The sequence below is a fragment of the Polistes fuscatus genome, unplaced genomic scaffold (assembly GCF_010416935.1).
Source record: "Polistes fuscatus isolate 324 unplaced genomic scaffold, CU_Pfus_HIC Scaffold3, whole genome shotgun sequence".
In the NCBI taxonomy this organism is placed as follows: Eukaryota; Metazoa; Arthropoda; class Insecta; order Hymenoptera; family Vespidae; genus Polistes; species Polistes fuscatus.
Window position 1 is genome coordinate 12,428,957 of NW_025113107.1, and position 18,263 is coordinate 12,447,219.

Below are 18,263 nucleotides of genomic sequence, written 5' to 3' on the forward strand. Positions count from 1 at the left end.
ATGCAGTATTTATCGTTTATAAATGTTGAAACATGTTTAATAAAACTTTAGTATCATTTTATTAATTTTACTAGAGTAAATATCACAGGTACACGTTTCTCTATCACAATATCCTCCTCTCAAACGTCTTATGGCGACATCTTTTCTTTTTTTCTTTTTCTTTTACTTAAATTTAACATGCACATTCCGCGAACGATATCTTTTTAACACATTCGATAATACCGGCATCCCTATCCTACGCTATTAATTATTACATTTTAATTATTTATTTGTTCGTTCTATTTCGTTTGATTGTTAATTGCTTTTTTTTGATTTTTTCTTTTTTTTTTTTTAATGATAATTTCTTATTAAGCTTGTTATTACATCTGATAATATGATGCTATATATTTCAAGTTTTTATATGCGATATCTAACAAATTGTCTCGCACGAAAAAAAGGCCGACGATTATGCGAATGTGTTTTAACAAAGCAAAAAAATATAATTAAAGGTTAAAAGACGATCCTTGGGAACGCGTAAGGTGTCTTTTTTGTTTCGACGGAGGAGGAAACGCATATATGTATCTACAATAAACGTTTGCATCGCGCGAGTTGCATTCGTATTATGTTTTATCCTATCATTTTTCTGATCGTTCAAATCAATAAACTAAAAGGCAACGATGATGTCTTATTAATATCAATATTTTAAAGAAAAAAAAAAAAATAATAAAAAAAAAATAATTAGCAAATTTAATAAAAATATAAATGCACTTTATCTTCAATTATTATCTCGTGAAGAAATTCATGACTAAATAAACAAGATATGTATATTTCAATAGAAGTATGAAACAAACAATAGAAAAAAATGTAACCATCGATATTATCTAAATTAAAACTTCAACCGGTTTGCTTATTACGACTTTACGATCAATTATTTTTTAATATATATATATATATTGAGACCTTAATACTTTTCAATTTGATGTAGTTATGTATAAATCGATAACGCGAAATAAAAAGCTCAGGTCTTCAGGTAGATTTGTTTTGTATTACGCGAGAAACGAAAACAAAAAGAATAAGACTTCACTATTTTAGAGTTTGTCGTTCTTTCGTTTCCTTTCGTTTAGTTTAGTTTAGTTTAGTTTAGTCTAGTCTTGTCTTATTTCTCCGATAATTCGTATGAAGATCTTGGTTCTTCATTAGGACAATATGTTAAATCGTATTATCATTTCTTCTTAGAAATATTTGAACTTCCTCTTCTTCTTCTTCTTCTTCTTTCTTCATTGGAATATGGTTATTTTGGAACGCAAGAAGATTTTTCTTTTTCCTCCAATGAAAACTAATAATAAATTCGAGTCTTCAGTTATTACATATTTCTGTCTCGATTACTTGGAGATCATCCGTTTTAATCACAGATGATATTGCACCACAACCGAATTTGCACCGAAGAGAGATCATAGTGTCATTGGTCAACAGTCTTCCTCAACGTTTTCCAACGTTGAGAGTTTAAGGGTGGCTCTTATTATATTGTTTTTTCATTGGAAATGTGTCAGTGCCAAGAAAAAACATTTCATTAATTTTACCAGGGTCTCCAGATGGATTCGTTGGAATTAGCAACTCGCAATAATCCTTCCGCGAAACTATGATGGCTCTGTTGTGAGATTTCTTTATCGACTTCCGTCCTAACTGGTGATGGTTGACTGGAAGCTGGCGTAAGTGGCATAGAATATTCGTCGGAGCTAAGTTCGCTGGATGAGGATGGCGAAGATTGTGGTGCTGCCACGTGGATGGTTAATGGTCCAGTCTTGTCCATGGAATTGAGTTTGTGTCCAAGGTGTGTCATCAATTTGGTACCAAGGGCTACGTCAACACCAGGGGTTGCTGCTAGACAACGACTAACTTCGTTAGCGCAATGCGTGTAACCAGCTCTGAAACGATCAGCATCGATCACCGGATTTGCCGATAAACGTTGCTGACGTTGAAGTTTGTGAAGGTGACGGACGGTTAATTCGAGGATATTGGCTTTTTCCAATTTCGCTACGTTTTCACCGTCACGAGCAGAAGCACTAACCATGAGATCCTTCAGCAAGTCCAAGCAATGATTGATACGTGCTCTACGTTTTCGTTCCAACATAGGTTTTGTAATCTGTAATTTGAAGAATAACGAGTTATTAGTTGACGTCTTTTCAAACCGTAATGAATGAATGAATATCATCGATAGAAATTAATAATACGATTATTTTATTTTTTCGTGAAAAAAAAATGATAAATTCAGGACACTTACTTTGCGATATTGATAAGTCCTAGAAATGGGCTGCTCCTGGCCATCGATTATTTGCTCGTGCATTTCCATGGTTAATCCCTTATTTCTTCTTTCAACGTTCTCACAACACCAATTAGCAGCACTTTATAAAATGATACTATATATACAGTATATACTTATATACACGTATCATATGCACTCAGTTTGTTTTTCTCTTATTGTTTTTGATTATCGCGTTAAACGATTAACAAGTAAACAACGCACTGTTTCGTCGAATTATTTAATCTCTCTCTATATCTCTGTTGATACAAGAGATAGAAATATAAAGATGATCTGATGATAAAAAATTAGAAATAGATCAATTTAGATAGATTTAATAAAGATAGAGAGAGCAAAATATAAATCGGGTCGAACGAGTCAGTCGGTAAAATCGGTTAAAACGCGTCTCTCCTCGTCGACCTTTCTGAACGATCAGCGTGATTGTGGTGGCTGTTGGGTAGGATGACGGGTTATATAGCCACGGACCCCTGCATAAGAGAGGTAAAGGGGCGGCAGCAGGGACCGTAGTGGGGGCCAGGCCTTCCGTGGGAACGGTCCGTAGAGGTTGGTTCCCAAGCAAGCACACCACCTGTAAGCGGCAGCTGCCAGACACGCGCCCACACCAAGCCATCGTCACCGTTCCTTCGTCCTTCTCGCACCTACCCGCATCGTCTATCTCTTTCCTTCTTCACCACCCCCACCACTACCATCACTACCACCACCACACCACCACCTTCGTCGTTCTTCGTCTCGTGCGCCATGGTATGCATTCTCTCTCTCTCTTTGAGAGCGTGCACGCTCATACGGAAGAACCAGACCGACTATACTACTCGTCCTTGTCTTTCTCATGCAAACAGGAGACTCTCCGTTTTCTCTCTCTCTCTCTCTCTCAGCATTTTTTTTCTTCTTCTTTCCTTCGAGCTAGCAGCAGAGTGTCTCCCCTGTTCTCCTCCTTCCTATCGTGATTTGCTATCTCCCTCTTTCTCTCTCTCTCTCTCTCTTTCTCTTCCTCATCGGTGAAGCGTGCTGGGCACAAGTCCGGCGTCCTCTCGTGAGATCGCGATCCCACCGACTTACACGGCACGTTGCCTCTCCCAATGACGCCGATGCTGATGCTGGCGGTGGCTCGCCACTGCTATGGTGGTGATTGTGATGGTAGTCGTAGTGATGGTGGTGGTAGTAGTGGTGTTCCCCTTTCGATGTTTGCTCTCTTCGTTCGTAAGAGTATATGTGTATAGGTATTACCATATCGTTGCTACCAAACGATCTTATCCGTTCGTTCGTTCGTTCGTTCTTTCCTTCTTTCCTTCCTTCTTTCCTTCATTCGGTCCGATCGATCGATCATTTTCCGCTCATGTTAATGCGCGAAGGCGGCACGAATCGCAAACCCCAAGATAACGATGCTTATTTTTGATACCGAGGAAGACCCATCCCATACAACTACCAGTTTTCTTACCACGATGACATCTCTGATTTTTTCTGCATCAGAGGGAGAAAGAAAGAGAGAGAGAGATAAAAATAGTTTGCTTTCGGGAGGGGGAGAGGGAGGGGGGGAATGATAATCGATGCTATTATTAAAAATACATTATAAATAGATGGTCAATATTTATAATAAAATAATTCCCCGTAACGTAATTCGCAATGCAAAATTGTATGCATTTGACAAAATAAATACTATTTTTGTTATTAACTATGGATTATATTTATATCGTACAAAATGTTCACGCGTATTAACGCTGATCGTTATTTTGTTTTAATTAAAAAAAAAAAAAAAAGAAAATTAATAATTAGAAAATTTTGTATAAAACACCAAAATCATATTAATTTATTCCAAGTAATATTTTAAAGAAATTATATACACATGTTGATGAAATAGAGGATAACAAAAATATGGTACGAATTTTTCGAGACGTTTAATTTTTGTTCAGACAGTGGCTCCAATTATATTCTCTCTTTCTTTTCGCTCTACCCTTTTTCTTTTAATCTTTTTGAAGTTATACTTCTTTCTTTTTTGCTTTATTCCTTCTTCTTCTTCTTCTTCTTCTCTTATTTTCGAGCAGATAATCGTGCACGCTTATTTCGAAGGTAGTAGAAGATCATTTAAACGTTGTTCGCACCGAATAATTATGGCGTACTTTTTTCTATCCGTTCTCCTTCCGTTTCTTTTTTTCTCTTTTTTTCTCTTTTTTTTTTTTTTCTCTTGCTACCGACTCTTTCCTTCTCCCTCTCACTCTCTCTCTCTCTCTCTCTTTCTCATACATATTATATACATTTGAGTAGGACTTTTTATTTCTCTCTTTTTACGATCGACTGCGTCATTAAAAACTGGCGGCAGTTCGATAGAGTACGAACAGATCGCGAGATAAAATCAACTCGATTCGATCTCCCCCCCTTCATTCTCCCCCTCTCCCCCTTCTTTCCCCTGTTTTAGTTTTTTTTTATCACTCTCTCCCTCCGTTTTGCTCTCTTTCATCGTTAAAAGAAATCGAACGTTCTCTCTCTGTCTGTCTGTCTGTCTGTCTGTCTCTTTGTCTCTTTCTCTTTTTCTCTTTTTCTCTTTTTCTCTTTTTTTAGTTCCAGTTCGAGGTCCAATTAAAGCGAAAATTGGCACGGCACCCTATCCTGTTATTCGATTCCGAAAATTATTCTAGAATCCGAAACTCGCACTTCTACGGTTTTTTGTTGCAAGGGAATTTAAAGGGGGGTTGGGAGTTGAAGGGTGGAAAGAAAAGAAAAAAAACTAAAAGTCAATTAATTTAAGAGCAATAGTCGCTCGGAGGGTGTACATTTTAAATCATCGATAACAAAATTCTACGCGATGGAAATATAATTCGTTGCGAAATTTTAATTCGCGGGTTTAACGAAATTGAAAATCACGAATGAAAATGTATTTTTTCCATCGATACAATTGGATGGCAAAACATACGATAATCAACAATTCGGGAGAAATGTGATTGTGGTCTAAAATATATGTATTGGTCGAGAAAAAGTTTGCGACAAATTATGATTAAAAATAAATGAAATATTTTTAATAAAAATTCGTACAATAATTTTGGATTTGCGTTTATAAAATTTGTATTTACGTAAAAATATTATTAATCTTAAATCTATAAACTAATCATAATACATGAATACATATATATATAAATGATTACTAATTGCAAGTAATTAGACAGAATGAATAGAAGAGAATCGTAGAAGTGTTAAGCAGTCTTATATAATTACACGATTTATAAGGCAACGGAACAAACCTAGCTTCTCCAATTGATTTAATAATTCGTATCGTTAATGTCACGATCGGTGTTACACGTACTCGTCTATTCCAAGAAAGATAGAATGAGAGAGATAAAGAGAGAGAAATGGAAAAGACAGAACAAATAGACAAACAGAAAGACAGTGATCAAAGTGACATTGATTGATCACAAGCAACCATTGACTGTCTCGTTCTTGTAGTATTTCTTTCCAGTTTCTAACGAGATTATACACTCACATCTTCCTCTCATAAATAATTAAAATCATCGACGTTATGATGTATATACGCGTATCCATACCGGGTGGTATCATATTAACTTTATCACTTATAATATTTTCCTTTACTTTTTAGTTTTATGGTAAAAGAAAAGAAAAGAAAGAAAAAACGAACAAAATAATATTCACGAGAAAAGTTATACATTATTTTACAGATGACGATCACATTTGACGATAGAAAGAAGAAAAGCATTTTTTTTTTGTTTTTTTTTTTAAGATCATTTTCTTATAAGATTTTAAGAAATATTTTATACGCCCGGTGTACAAACACGTAAAGTAAAAAAAAAAAAAGTAAATTACGCGTTTACTTTTTACATCGCGTCTTTCTTTTTCCGATAGGAACTATAAGAAAAATCTCACGTCAGTCGAAAAGATTTCCTCCTTCTTCGTGGAAAACGATCGAGGAAATTTTTTTGTTCTACGATCTATAAAAAAACCGATCGATCTTTCAGATATAATTCATTTCATTCCTTCGTATCTCGCAGTTGAAAACAAATTGTTAGATTATAAAACTAATCCGTTTGTTATCAGTTATTTTGTCGGGAGTCTGAACTATTTTAAAATACATTTAGACAGCTGCAATTTAATAAACATCCTTAGAGCATCAAGTTCTGTGTAAAATTCTTCAATACTGTTTTTTGAAATTCAAGAAAACATATCCCTAAGGGATTACATTACGTTTAGAATAATATGACCTTTAAGGATGAAAGAATTAGGTCATAAATGTTGCCGTTACTAGGCTGACCTAACGGGAAATAGTTCTCTACGATCAAGGGATTTTTAATATAATATATTTTTGTATTTATTTTTTTCTAAACAATGTACGAGTACGATATATCTTTGGTGGGCGGTCGCGAACAACATAAATCAGGATTACAAGTTTCTTAGAAAAGCATTTGTGCTGTTTCCAATTTAATCTTAGATTAAATCTTTGGTATCTTAGCTCAAAAACGTTGAAAGTATTTTACAGGGTTTACAAAATATACTCGAATACCGTAAGAAAATGACATCGATTTATTATTGACAACAAAAATTCTTGTCGAATTTTCTGTATAAAACTTTTCTTTCCCCCAACAAAATTATTAATATTTCATTATCCTAGATTCGTACGTACGAGTTACAAAAGTAACATATTTTCAAACGAGTAATAATGTAACGAATCTAACGAATAAAATGTTGCCAATTGCTTAATTGTTCAATACAACTCTGTTCATATAAATATAAATACATTCGAATTACAATGAAACGTAAATGCGAAAGTAAATATAATAATGTATGCATATGTGCAGAGAACACTCATTGATACAAAGTGAAGGACATTAAAGCGAGGACTTTTATTAACGAAGTACACACGTCAGCTGTTCGCGAGAACATATGTTAGTAGTGTAACGCGGGAATTGTATAATACATCGTGTCGTCGTATGGCTCGTGCCCATTCGAGAAGAGATCGTTCGAGTTCCTTTTTTCCTTTCCATTTGCAACCCCTCGTGCAAGACCACGCTCCGTTTGTTTCTTAGCACGTGTCTGCCCACTTAGATCATATTTAGGAGGGTTACCACTTATATCGCTATATCTATTCGTTTCACTATTATTAAAAGTCATTTTTGTTAATATCAATAATTAACACACCATATTGTAATTTATATTCATATTAGATCTAATCTTTCAATATTGTTGTTGTTTTATAGAATATAAATGTATTATTATAATTAGAATATTAGGTAGTATTATTAACACTAGATTTACCAGCTATTTTGATATACCTAATTCTACCAAAATCAGTCGAAATGATTGGTCTATAAAAAAAAGTGCTTAGTGATGTTAAAATAGCAAAATAGCAAAAATTATATTTCTTACGAATATATATATATATATAACATAGTATAAAGTTCATAAAACTGATTCTTTAGTTATAACTACAAAAGTCATGATATCATTACGGAAAAATAAAGTTACATGAAGTAAGAATTTTAAATTGAAATAGCAAGACTGGTCTGTCTAAATCTAGTGTTAACTCGAGAAGGGATTAACGATGATGTCACATTTTTGTTGTTAAGCATATTAGAATCAATATTCGTTATTAGATTTAATCGTCAAATATTCCTTATACAATACGTATCATTGTATAACTAATATTTGGAATAAAAACTATTCAAAGAGTGAGGGTTTACCGTTTGCCTAGGGTGACGTTAAATGATTGATCGAAAGAAACAAAAAAACTATATCATATATACTGTATCTCTTGGAGAATCCTTTTACGAGTATAATTAAGTAATTAAGAGATCCACTCTCGACATAAAAATAAGACTCTACCTCAACCCCGTTGACCTACTCTACGCTTATGGCGAAGTAACTGTTAAGAGGAACAAGAGTTAGCAAGAGTAAGTTACTTGATGATTGTGGCGTTGGTAGTTGTAGAAAAGAGAAGCGAAGAGAACAGAAGAGAAGAGAAGAGAAGAGAAAGAAAAATAAAGAAAGTGAAGAAGAAGAAGAAGAAGAAGAAGAAGAAGAAGGAAGGAGAAACGAAGAACGGAACATTCTCACGGAGAAGTTAGGTTCACCTGGCGCCAGGCGTTCGCACATGCACCTACCAGAGTGAGAAAGAAAGAGAAAGAGAGAGAGAGAAAGAGAGAGAGAGAAAGAGAGAGAAAGAGTGAGTTCCTCTCTTCTGCACTTCGCCCTATTTAAATGCCCTTTTCGCCCTCCGTTTAATTGAATAGTGGTATGCCTATATGCCGTGGCACGTGCTCACAATACCAAAGCGCACGCCGCGTGTTATTCCGCATATAATACACGCGTTCTTCTTCTTCTTCTTCTTCTTCTTCTTCTTATTCTTCTTCTTATTCTTCTCTTTTACTTTTTATTATTATTATTTTCTTCTTTCTCTCGCTAGCTCTTACACTCTTGCTTGCTTGCTTGCAAAGTGAAACCTGAATCTCTTGCCTTCCCGTCACCTTCGACCTTTCCAATTCCCTGAGTGTGTGAGAGTGAGGGAGAGAGAGATAGAAGAAGCGAGCACACGGTGAAATCTTTTCCCGCGCTGATCTTTAACACTTTCTCGCGAGTTTAACTTTTTAATACTTCTGTCTATTCACTCGTCTATTTTTTACGAGTGAGTGAATGAGTGAGAGTCAGAGAGAGAAAGATAGAAAGAGAGAGAGAGAGAGAGATAGCACACGTGCGGTAGCGAACTATCGAAAATCTTAATCATCATCATATTTATCAAATACTTTCAATTATTCATCGATTAAGATTTTTTTCCATTGAGATAACGATCGTTACGAATGCGTCGTTCGTTTGTGATTAATTTTTGTCATTAATATATTTTTCGAATTTTTCAATCGTCAGATCGCATATCTTAGGAAAATTTTGATCGACTCAATCCGTTATTCAAAAATAATCGACAAATATTTTCCATGATATTCGATATTATTTTCATATTGTTGTAATAGAAAAATAATAATAATTTATTTAGACGAATTTCGATGAAAAATGTTGGTGATAATAAATATAGGTTAAAAAAAAAAAAAGAAAGAAAGAAAAAGAGAAACAAATGTATCTCGCGAAGTTTATCGAATTTAGTAGAGTTTTCGATCGATCGATCGATTATAACAATCGATATTTGAATTCTTACACGTTCTTTCTTTCTTCCTTTCTCTTTGCTTTCTTTCCCTTTTTTTTTTTTTCTTTTTTCTTTAGTCGCCTCCGGCAGCCGACGTTGTGTTCGGTTTTAACGGGGGGCAGGGCAGAGACAGGGGCGGCGGGGGTTAGGGGAAAGGGGAAAGGGGAATAGGACCTCGAAGGCGCCCTTTTGTGGTCCGGTCTCCGGGCCCAAGATCGCGCACGTGCTCGGCTTTCCCACGCGTATATCACGCAGCCGGTCCCCGTTCGTTTCGAAAAGAACGGAGAAGGATGGTGAATATACCATGGGGCCCTATTGTATCGGGCACGGGCCTTAGACACTGGAAATTAAAGATCTCTCTCTCTCTCTTTTTCTTACTTGGTTTTTTCTTTTTCTTTTTTTTTTTCATTTCATTTTTTCGCTTACTACTCTTCTTTTATTACGAAACTTTAGATTTGATTACGTTCGCTATGTTTATTATAAAGTTAACGAAATGATATTAATGTTAAGTTTATATGGTAACGATAAATTATTATTCTTTATTTGTGAAAAAATAATATAATATAATGATATAGTAAATAATTAAAATAATATATAATATTATTATTATTTATTATCAGGTTTTTATTGCACAACTTATAAAATTTTTTACAATGTCTTATCATTACTTTATTTATATATTTTTCTCTCATTTTTGGTATATATTATAATATTATATATATTAAATTATATTATTTTATTATATATTTATATATATAATTTTTGTTTTGTTTTTATATTTGTTTGCTTGTTCGTTCGTTCGTTCGTTCATTTGTTTGTTATTTTTTCTTTGGTAAGAAATCGTCTCGATAATATATTGACCAGTTGTCTTCTCTTCTCGAAAAATTCTCGAAGAATTTGGCACGTGAGAATTTTCATCGACGACGAAGAAAACTTTCCGAGAGAGCATGGGGAAAGACAAATTTCGCAGAATGTCTTGTTAATCGACGATTAAATAAATTTGCCTCGTCCAATAGCGTTACTTCAAAATTATTGAGGATAGTAGGTAGGTTAATTTAGGTCGCAGGGGAGAGGAGGGTGGTGGGATGAAGGATGAAGAAATCGTATCTCTCACGATGTATAAATATTTATAATAACTATTAAAAAACTATTTATGAGTTTTCATTCTTAATGGTTGTTTCTTTAATTATATAATAAATTATATAAATATAAATAAAAATATAATAAAAAATATAATAAAAATAATTATTTATTATAATAAATTAAAATATATAAATTAATGTTATTCGAGAATGATCGTCGAAATAATATCTAACTTTTCGAATAATCGACAAATTCGTGACGGTTGGCAAGTTTTTGACACATTATTGAAATAAAACCTTAATACGAAATCAACTTTTACAAATATTAGGAGACAAATATTATAAATACCTATAAATAATTATTAATAATATTATGTGAATAACGTTGAATATAATAAATATTATTATAATTAAAAAATGAAAATGAAAATTATAAAATATTATTATTTTACGTTTGAATATAATAATTACATTTATTTATTTATTTATTTATTTATTTTTACTCGCACGTATACGAACATGTTCGTGATCAATGAATAATGTGTTAATGAAGATGATGATCGATTAAACATAAGAGGAGACGACATCTTTTGCATGATATGCGTCTAATGACGCATCTTAAAAAAACCGTTGGAATGAGATGGTAGGGGGAGGACCACCAACACTGATCTGGGTTCTCAGGTACGTTGTTCGTCAAGCCTAAAGCTTATATCCCGAAATTCCTAGGAGGCTGACTCATCTTTCTCATTTCCGTCTGGAGGATTCTTTACCATGTTGCTGTTCGTAGGTGTGTAGGTGTGTATGTGTGTCTATGAATGTGTACGTCTATGAGAGAGCTGAGGTTTCCCCTACATTGTCGATCGCTTTTGATTTTTTTCGTTTTGTTTCTTTATTTTATATTATTTTATATTTTTTTTTTGACACAACGATCGTTTATTGGCTAGTTATGGAATTAAATGATCTTGGATTATCTGAAATTGTGTATTGAAAAATGTAGCATTCAAGAAATTAAATTATTATTACAAATAATTAAATTAAAAATAAATTATAATAATTAAATTAATCTATTAAAAATAATAATTTAAATTAAATTAAAATTATAAATAATAAAATAATTAAATAATAAACTACATCTCGGGTAGGGGTAGATTTTATTTCTTGTTATTGCTTTACAATACTTCGTCAAAATTATTTAGATTAATAATGAGTAGTATAATTAATATTCATTTTTGTCTAAATCATTTTTATGGATTTTACTTGAAATAATGATATGATTACGATACGAGGGAAAAGGTTTTACGGGACAATAATGGGATTCGTAAATTGTGTTATATTAATTTTCTTTTTTCCTTTTTTTTTTATCATATCCAAGAATCGTCAAGTTGCTCGTGTAATTTCACCTAATTCGTACTTGGGATTGAAATTTGTTTCTTTCCTTTTGCAAATTTCTTTTCTTTTTTTTCTCTTAATCTCTTTTTTTTTTCTTTTCATCGCGTTATGGGAAAAACAATTTTATGCAATTTTTTGCGAAAAAGAATAAAAGATGATCATTTGGAATAATTAGCGTTCCTTAATGAAACCGAAAGAGAGTAAGACGGTAACTTTCGCTCTTCTTCGTGAAATTTTTGGCAATAAGAAGTTAAACGAAGTAAATAAGCTAAAATAAGAAAGAAGAAGGGTGATGTACGAAAAAAAAACAAAACAAAAAAAAAAGAAAACAGAAAATAATAATAAGACGAGAGATAAAAGAATCGTAATCGTAATTTAGAGTATCAATTTTGGTAGAGAATATTGCGTTCACACACGGTATCGTCGTTGGAGAAAATGAAACAGGATGGGGGGGACGAGGTCGGGGAAGGAGAAGTTGTATCAATTTAATGTCCTTTTTGGCAAAATTTATTATTCCTTCATTAAAAGAAAAGAAAAAAAAAAAGGTTACGATGCTTACGAATCGTCTTTCGGGTTTTTTTTACCAATATATATATATATATATTTTTTTTTTTATATTTATTTACGTTATAGAAAAAAAGGAAATAAAACGTATATAAAAATATAAAAATAATTAACTATCATTAACGATTCGTGAAATAATTGTATATACATTTTTTTTCATCGATCGATTGAAAATTTATAACTAGTATAAAATAAACGATTAAATGTTTTAATTAAAAATTTTATTATAAATCTATCGCTTATATATATATTATAATATTATTAGGTGATAATATTATAATAATTAAATATTATTAACACTTTTATAACTACACTATTATAATTAAATATTATAATAAATTAATATTATTAATAGAATTAGGGTGAATTAGGGTGAAGCAAAAGTTCGTGCGTTTATTGTGTTGAAATTTGACTTTAAAACTGCGTAATGGATTGTTTTTGAAAAATTTATTTTATAAATATTATAAAAAAACGCATGAACTTTTGCTTCATCCTATTCAGTTTCCCCATATATATGTATATATATTTCATATATTTATTTCCTTCCTCTCTCCCCTCCCTTTATTATACCCTTTTCTAAAATACCCAATAATCAATACCAATAATCATACAAAATTTCAAATAAGCTACGTTTCTACAAAAAAAAAAGAGATTAGCCAAGCGTCAAAGTTTTTCGTGATTTCGGTTTTAAAATCGAGAGCCGGAAGTAGTGTTCGTTAAAGGGGAGTATCCGTTAATTGGTCCTACCTTGATGATCGAACAGAAATATGTACCTGCCGGGTCTTTTCTCCTTCCATCTTTCTCTCTTACATGCGTGCGTGTATATGTGTGTTGTACGTATACGTATACGTGTTCGTATAAGTGTTCGTACCTAGGTATGTACGTGAGATCTCGAATGAATGAGATTGTATATACATATACACACATATATATAGAGAAAAGAGGAACGAGAAGAAGAAACAGATAAAGAGAGAGAGAAAGAGAAAGAGAGAGAGAGAAAGAGAGAGAGAAGAGAGAGAGAGAGAAGCACGGCACATTTCTCGTTCCTGAACTCGAAGATCTAACTACCACCTGCCTCATTTTCCCACGAGACCGAAGCAAACCTCTCGAATACCGATGAGATAGACGAGGACGAACTTCTTCTTCTTCATTGGGATGAAGAAGAGGAAAAGGGGTTTGGGACGAGGGGAGTAAGACGTGAAAGGGGAAAGAAAAGAAGAACATAGTCGTGGCCTTTAGGTAAGAGAGAAGAAGAAGAAGAAGAAGAAGGAACCGTGGATACACACATAAAGATCTCATTCTTTCTTTCGTGTGCGTGCCCGCCCCTCTCCTCACCGTAAGAGGTTCAACAGGAGAAGGAGGAGATGGGGTTAGGGGGGAGGGGATAAAAGAGACTCGCGACTCCGATATTCTTATGGTGGTGGTGTGGTGCACAGGTAGAACACGTGCTGGCACGAGGTGAGTCAGACGCGAGAATATCGAGGACATAATCGTGTATTTTCTTCCCTCTTTCTCACTCTTTCTCTTATATATATATGTGTATATTTTTTTCTTTTTCTTTTTTTTTTTTTTATATCAAGATCGAGAGTAGGATATATTTTTAAAAGAGAGTAAGAGAGAGGGAAGGAAGACATTTTAAAAGATACGTGACAGAGCGTTTTTCAGTTCGAATTCCGCGCTGTCTCTTTAGGTTTATTGTTAGTGAAAAATAGAAGAATAAGAATAATAATAAGAAGAAGGAGGAGGAGGAGGAGAAGAAGAAGAAGAAGAAGGGGGAAAAAAAACAAAGGAATATAAATAAATGTAAAAAAGGTAAAGGTAAAGGTAGTGGAGGAAATCTCGTTCGATTCAGGGAACGTCTTCTTCTTCGTCGTTTTCGTTTTCGTTTTTGTCGTTTAGTAGCTTCAGCTTTTTACTTCTGGTATAAAATTAAGTTTGCTTGGATTTTTATATTTTCTTTATTTCTTTCTTTTCTTTTTTTTTTGTTTTATTTTTTTTTTAAATTCGACTTGTTTTCCTTATCTTCGGCGCTTAATAACATTTTTGAAGATTACTTTTTTAGGAGTCCACGAGAGAGTATATGCAAATTAGTCGATGGACCAGATTATTAATTAGCTTTTTAAAATGTAAAATCGTCGTAGTTTAATCTGATGCAACTGATAATTTGATTTGGACAGTTGCGCATTATTCAGTTTTCTTTTTCTTTTTCTTTTCTCTTCTGGCAAACTACTATTAATATTTTTTACTTTGTTTTATCGTTTAATATTTTAACCATAAATATTTGCGTATTTTTTTATCAATAGATCATTAAACGAGATCGATAGAACTATGTTAGAATATTCTATCGATTGATTATTTAATCGACAATTATAAATATATATATATATATACAGGGTGTTTCAATACATCTCGAAACATTTTCTCTACACCCATGAACATATTAAATCTAAAGAAAAAAATATATTTATATATCAAACGAAAACGATACAAATGCACGTTGCATTTTTTACTTAATAAAAACTGATTACTATTAAAGACAAGATTGTAATTTTTTTTTTACATGACACGAGGATTCAAATATAATATTAACCCATTAATTGGTACAACATCGGAATGAGAAAACGGCAGGACTAATTATGATACGTCACGTTGCTAATATACATATTAAAGAAAAGAAAAAAACAAAATAAAATAAAATAATATAACAAATATCTATCGAAAATGTGCATCTCCGATGATGATTGATTACAAGGAAGGTTGACAATTAAGGAAGAGAACGATAATTGAATGGTGGGATCACGCGATTGGTCGTGAACAATCGTACATTGCACCAATCAATGCTCGCTCGTGCTTGAATACTAACTCTTGCTCGAATACTTGCTTACTTGATTACTTGCTTGACTCTATATTTAGTAAGTTAATAACACCATATATGTATAAGTCCAATGGAAAGCTGTTTTTCGATGGTTTGCTGCTGCTGCTGCTGTTGCTGTTGCTGTTGCTGCTGTTCCTTGCGTTAATCGATTCGACATTCGTTTGCTTGCTTCCTTTTTTTGTTTGTTTGTTTGCTTTTCAGTTTCTCCCTATCTCTCTCTCTCTCTCTCACACACACCCTCGTTTTTTCTGCTCTCGTTACATTTACGTCGGATTATTTGTGCGCAATTTTGTCTCATGATTATTTTTAAAAACTCGAGATATCGAGATAATGATAATAATAATAATAATTATTATTTTATTGGGATTAATTTTTGTACGAGTAAGATTCTTTTTGTCGAGTGACCGTGACAATATACTACGTGTTATTAAGAAAAATATTCGACGATGGTACCGTATATGTATCGATATTTATATATATATATATATATAAATATTCGTATCACATTCGTAATCGCATGTGACGATAATTAATTGTCAATATGTACATAAGTTGTGAGTAATTATTTTTCGTGCGTCGTGATCGAGACGAGTTTTTGATCATTTAAAGAATTATGGTTGCGAGAAAATACGAGTTTTCTACGAGAGATATTAATGAGTAAGTAAAATATTTATATCGTTAGCACGTATATCGTATACGTATAATGTAGTGAGTGAGATATTTAAATCAGTACTTATAATTATTTCCTATTATTTATGGGGTATTATGAAGAAAAAAAAAAGGAAAAAAAGTTTTTACAGAGAAAATTTATCTTTCGAGTGTGGTTATGATAAATTATTATATATGTTTTTAAGATTTTTTATTATATAATTAAAATTATTTTATAATGTTATACGAATATTGTAATTTTGTTTGATTACTTTATTAATTAAATAGTCATTTGTTGGATCGAATTTTAATATTCTTAAGAGATCATCTATATATTTATTAAAATGTATGTAGCAAGTTATATTTAAATTAGTATATATTATTTTGAATCAATTATTTTTCGATATGCTTAATATAGGCTAAAAAATATTTTCTTTTTATAAAGAATTAAGAATTGCGCAGGATAAATGCATTTAAAAATATATAATTGTATATGTAACGTAACTTTGTCTTTATTTTTCATAAAGATATTTATTAGTTGTTTTAATTGAAATACCTCACCTTGTATATACACAGTCATGTCTGTAAATTTAAATTCTTAAAAAAAAAAACTTCCAACAAAGAGTTTTCTGATCAATGAAATCCGACTTTCTCAAGGTTTTTTCTTCTAAAAGGGGAAAATAATAAAAATAAAAGAAGAATTGATAAACTCGCGGACGAAAGAAACTTTTGCGTGATGTTTATTTTCATAACAAATATCTCATTTATTTTATATCAATTCTTTCTTTCTTATCTTGCAATCAAAAAAACTCGGTGAGACGTCTGAAACGAAAGAAAATATTTGTTCGCTTGAATATTTTAGGGTTAACGTAATTTTCAATATTATTAATAAATATTTCAAACAAAAATGATTAATAATTGTTATAGAAAATTAGGATTTTTTTTATACAAGTTGTCAATGTAATATTAATTACATGTCAGCATTTTAAATAATACGTATTAACGTTAAAATACAAATAAATAATATTTGATTGAAATTATATTACATTTATAATAATTATATTATTTAATCTCGTTTTAATATATTAATTATTGAAACATTTTAATATAATTTTTATCGAACAAAAAATGTACTTACGTATATATTATAATGATCATTTATATTTTTTAAAATATTTAATTGACTTAATCGCACATAAATATTATTATTAAATTATCGAATATAGAAATCGTATAAAAAAATTTATCGTTGCGTGTGTGATGATGCCTTTCAAGATATTAGAACGATATTCCTTTATTGGAAATATTTTTTTCCTTTCTTTCTTTCTTTTTTCCTCTCTTTTCAATGTTCTTATTCGAAACGAAAAGATAACTTTCTCTGTGTGTGTGTGTGTGTGTTTCTTTCTCAAAATCCGACGCACGTGTTATCGGTATCCTTTTTTTTTACTCAGGGTTTCTTACAAGGACCACAAAAGAGTCCTTTCATTGCCTAATTAGGATACTTTTCGTGACGCTTTTACGTGGCAAATGGTTCGCCTTTAGCAAACCAGTGCTTATTCGTTTCTTATATTATATTATTGTTTTTTTCTTTTTCTTTTTTTTTTTCTCTTGAAAGATTAACGAGTTTCAAAGGAATACTTTTCGTTGATATATTTTCAAGAACGACCGTTAACATTCGAGATAAATAATAATACTTCGAGAAATAAGTGTTTTACATATTATTATAAATATTCGTCAAAATTCGCGTTAACTATACGCGTACCAAATGAAACAATATAAATTATAATCCAATGAATATAAATGTGCAATACAAAAAATATCATACAACTATTATTATTATTATTATTATTATTATTATTATTATTATTATTATTATTATTTATTAAAACATAATTTTTCTTATAATTCCAACAATATGGTATTTATTTTCCATAGAAAATATTGGAAACACATTTTTTTTTCTTGAAAGATTAACGAGTTTCAAAGGAATACTTTTCGTCGATATATTTTCAAGAACGACCGTTAACATTCGAGATAAATAATAATACTTCGAGAAATAAGTGTTTTACATATTATTATAAATATTCGTCAAAATTCGCGTTAACTATACGCGTACCAAATGAAATAATATAAATTATAATCCAATGAATATAAAAGTGCAATACAAAAAATATCATACAATTATTATTATTATTATTAAAACATAATTTTTCTTATTAATTCCAACAATATGGTATTTATTTTCCATAGAAAATATTGGAAACACATTTTTTTTTC

General features: G+C 31.6%; 1 protein-coding gene across 1 annotated transcript; it reads right to left on the reverse strand.

Moving 5' to 3' along the window:
• Positions 1-35: 35 nt before the first annotated feature.
• LOC122520272 (enhancer of split m7 protein-like) lies at positions 36-2,776 on the reverse strand. Its single transcript, XM_043640354.1, has 2 exons — positions 2,261-2,776; positions 36-2,122 (listed from the first exon to the last, which is right to left on the reverse strand). The coding sequence occupies exons 1-2, from the start codon at positions 2,327-2,329 to the stop codon at positions 1,556-1,558; spliced, it is 636 nt and encodes a 211-aa protein (XP_043496289.1). The 5' UTR covers positions 2,330-2,776; the 3' UTR covers positions 36-1,555.
• Between the last annotated feature and the right edge of the window lie 15,487 nt (positions 2,777-18,263).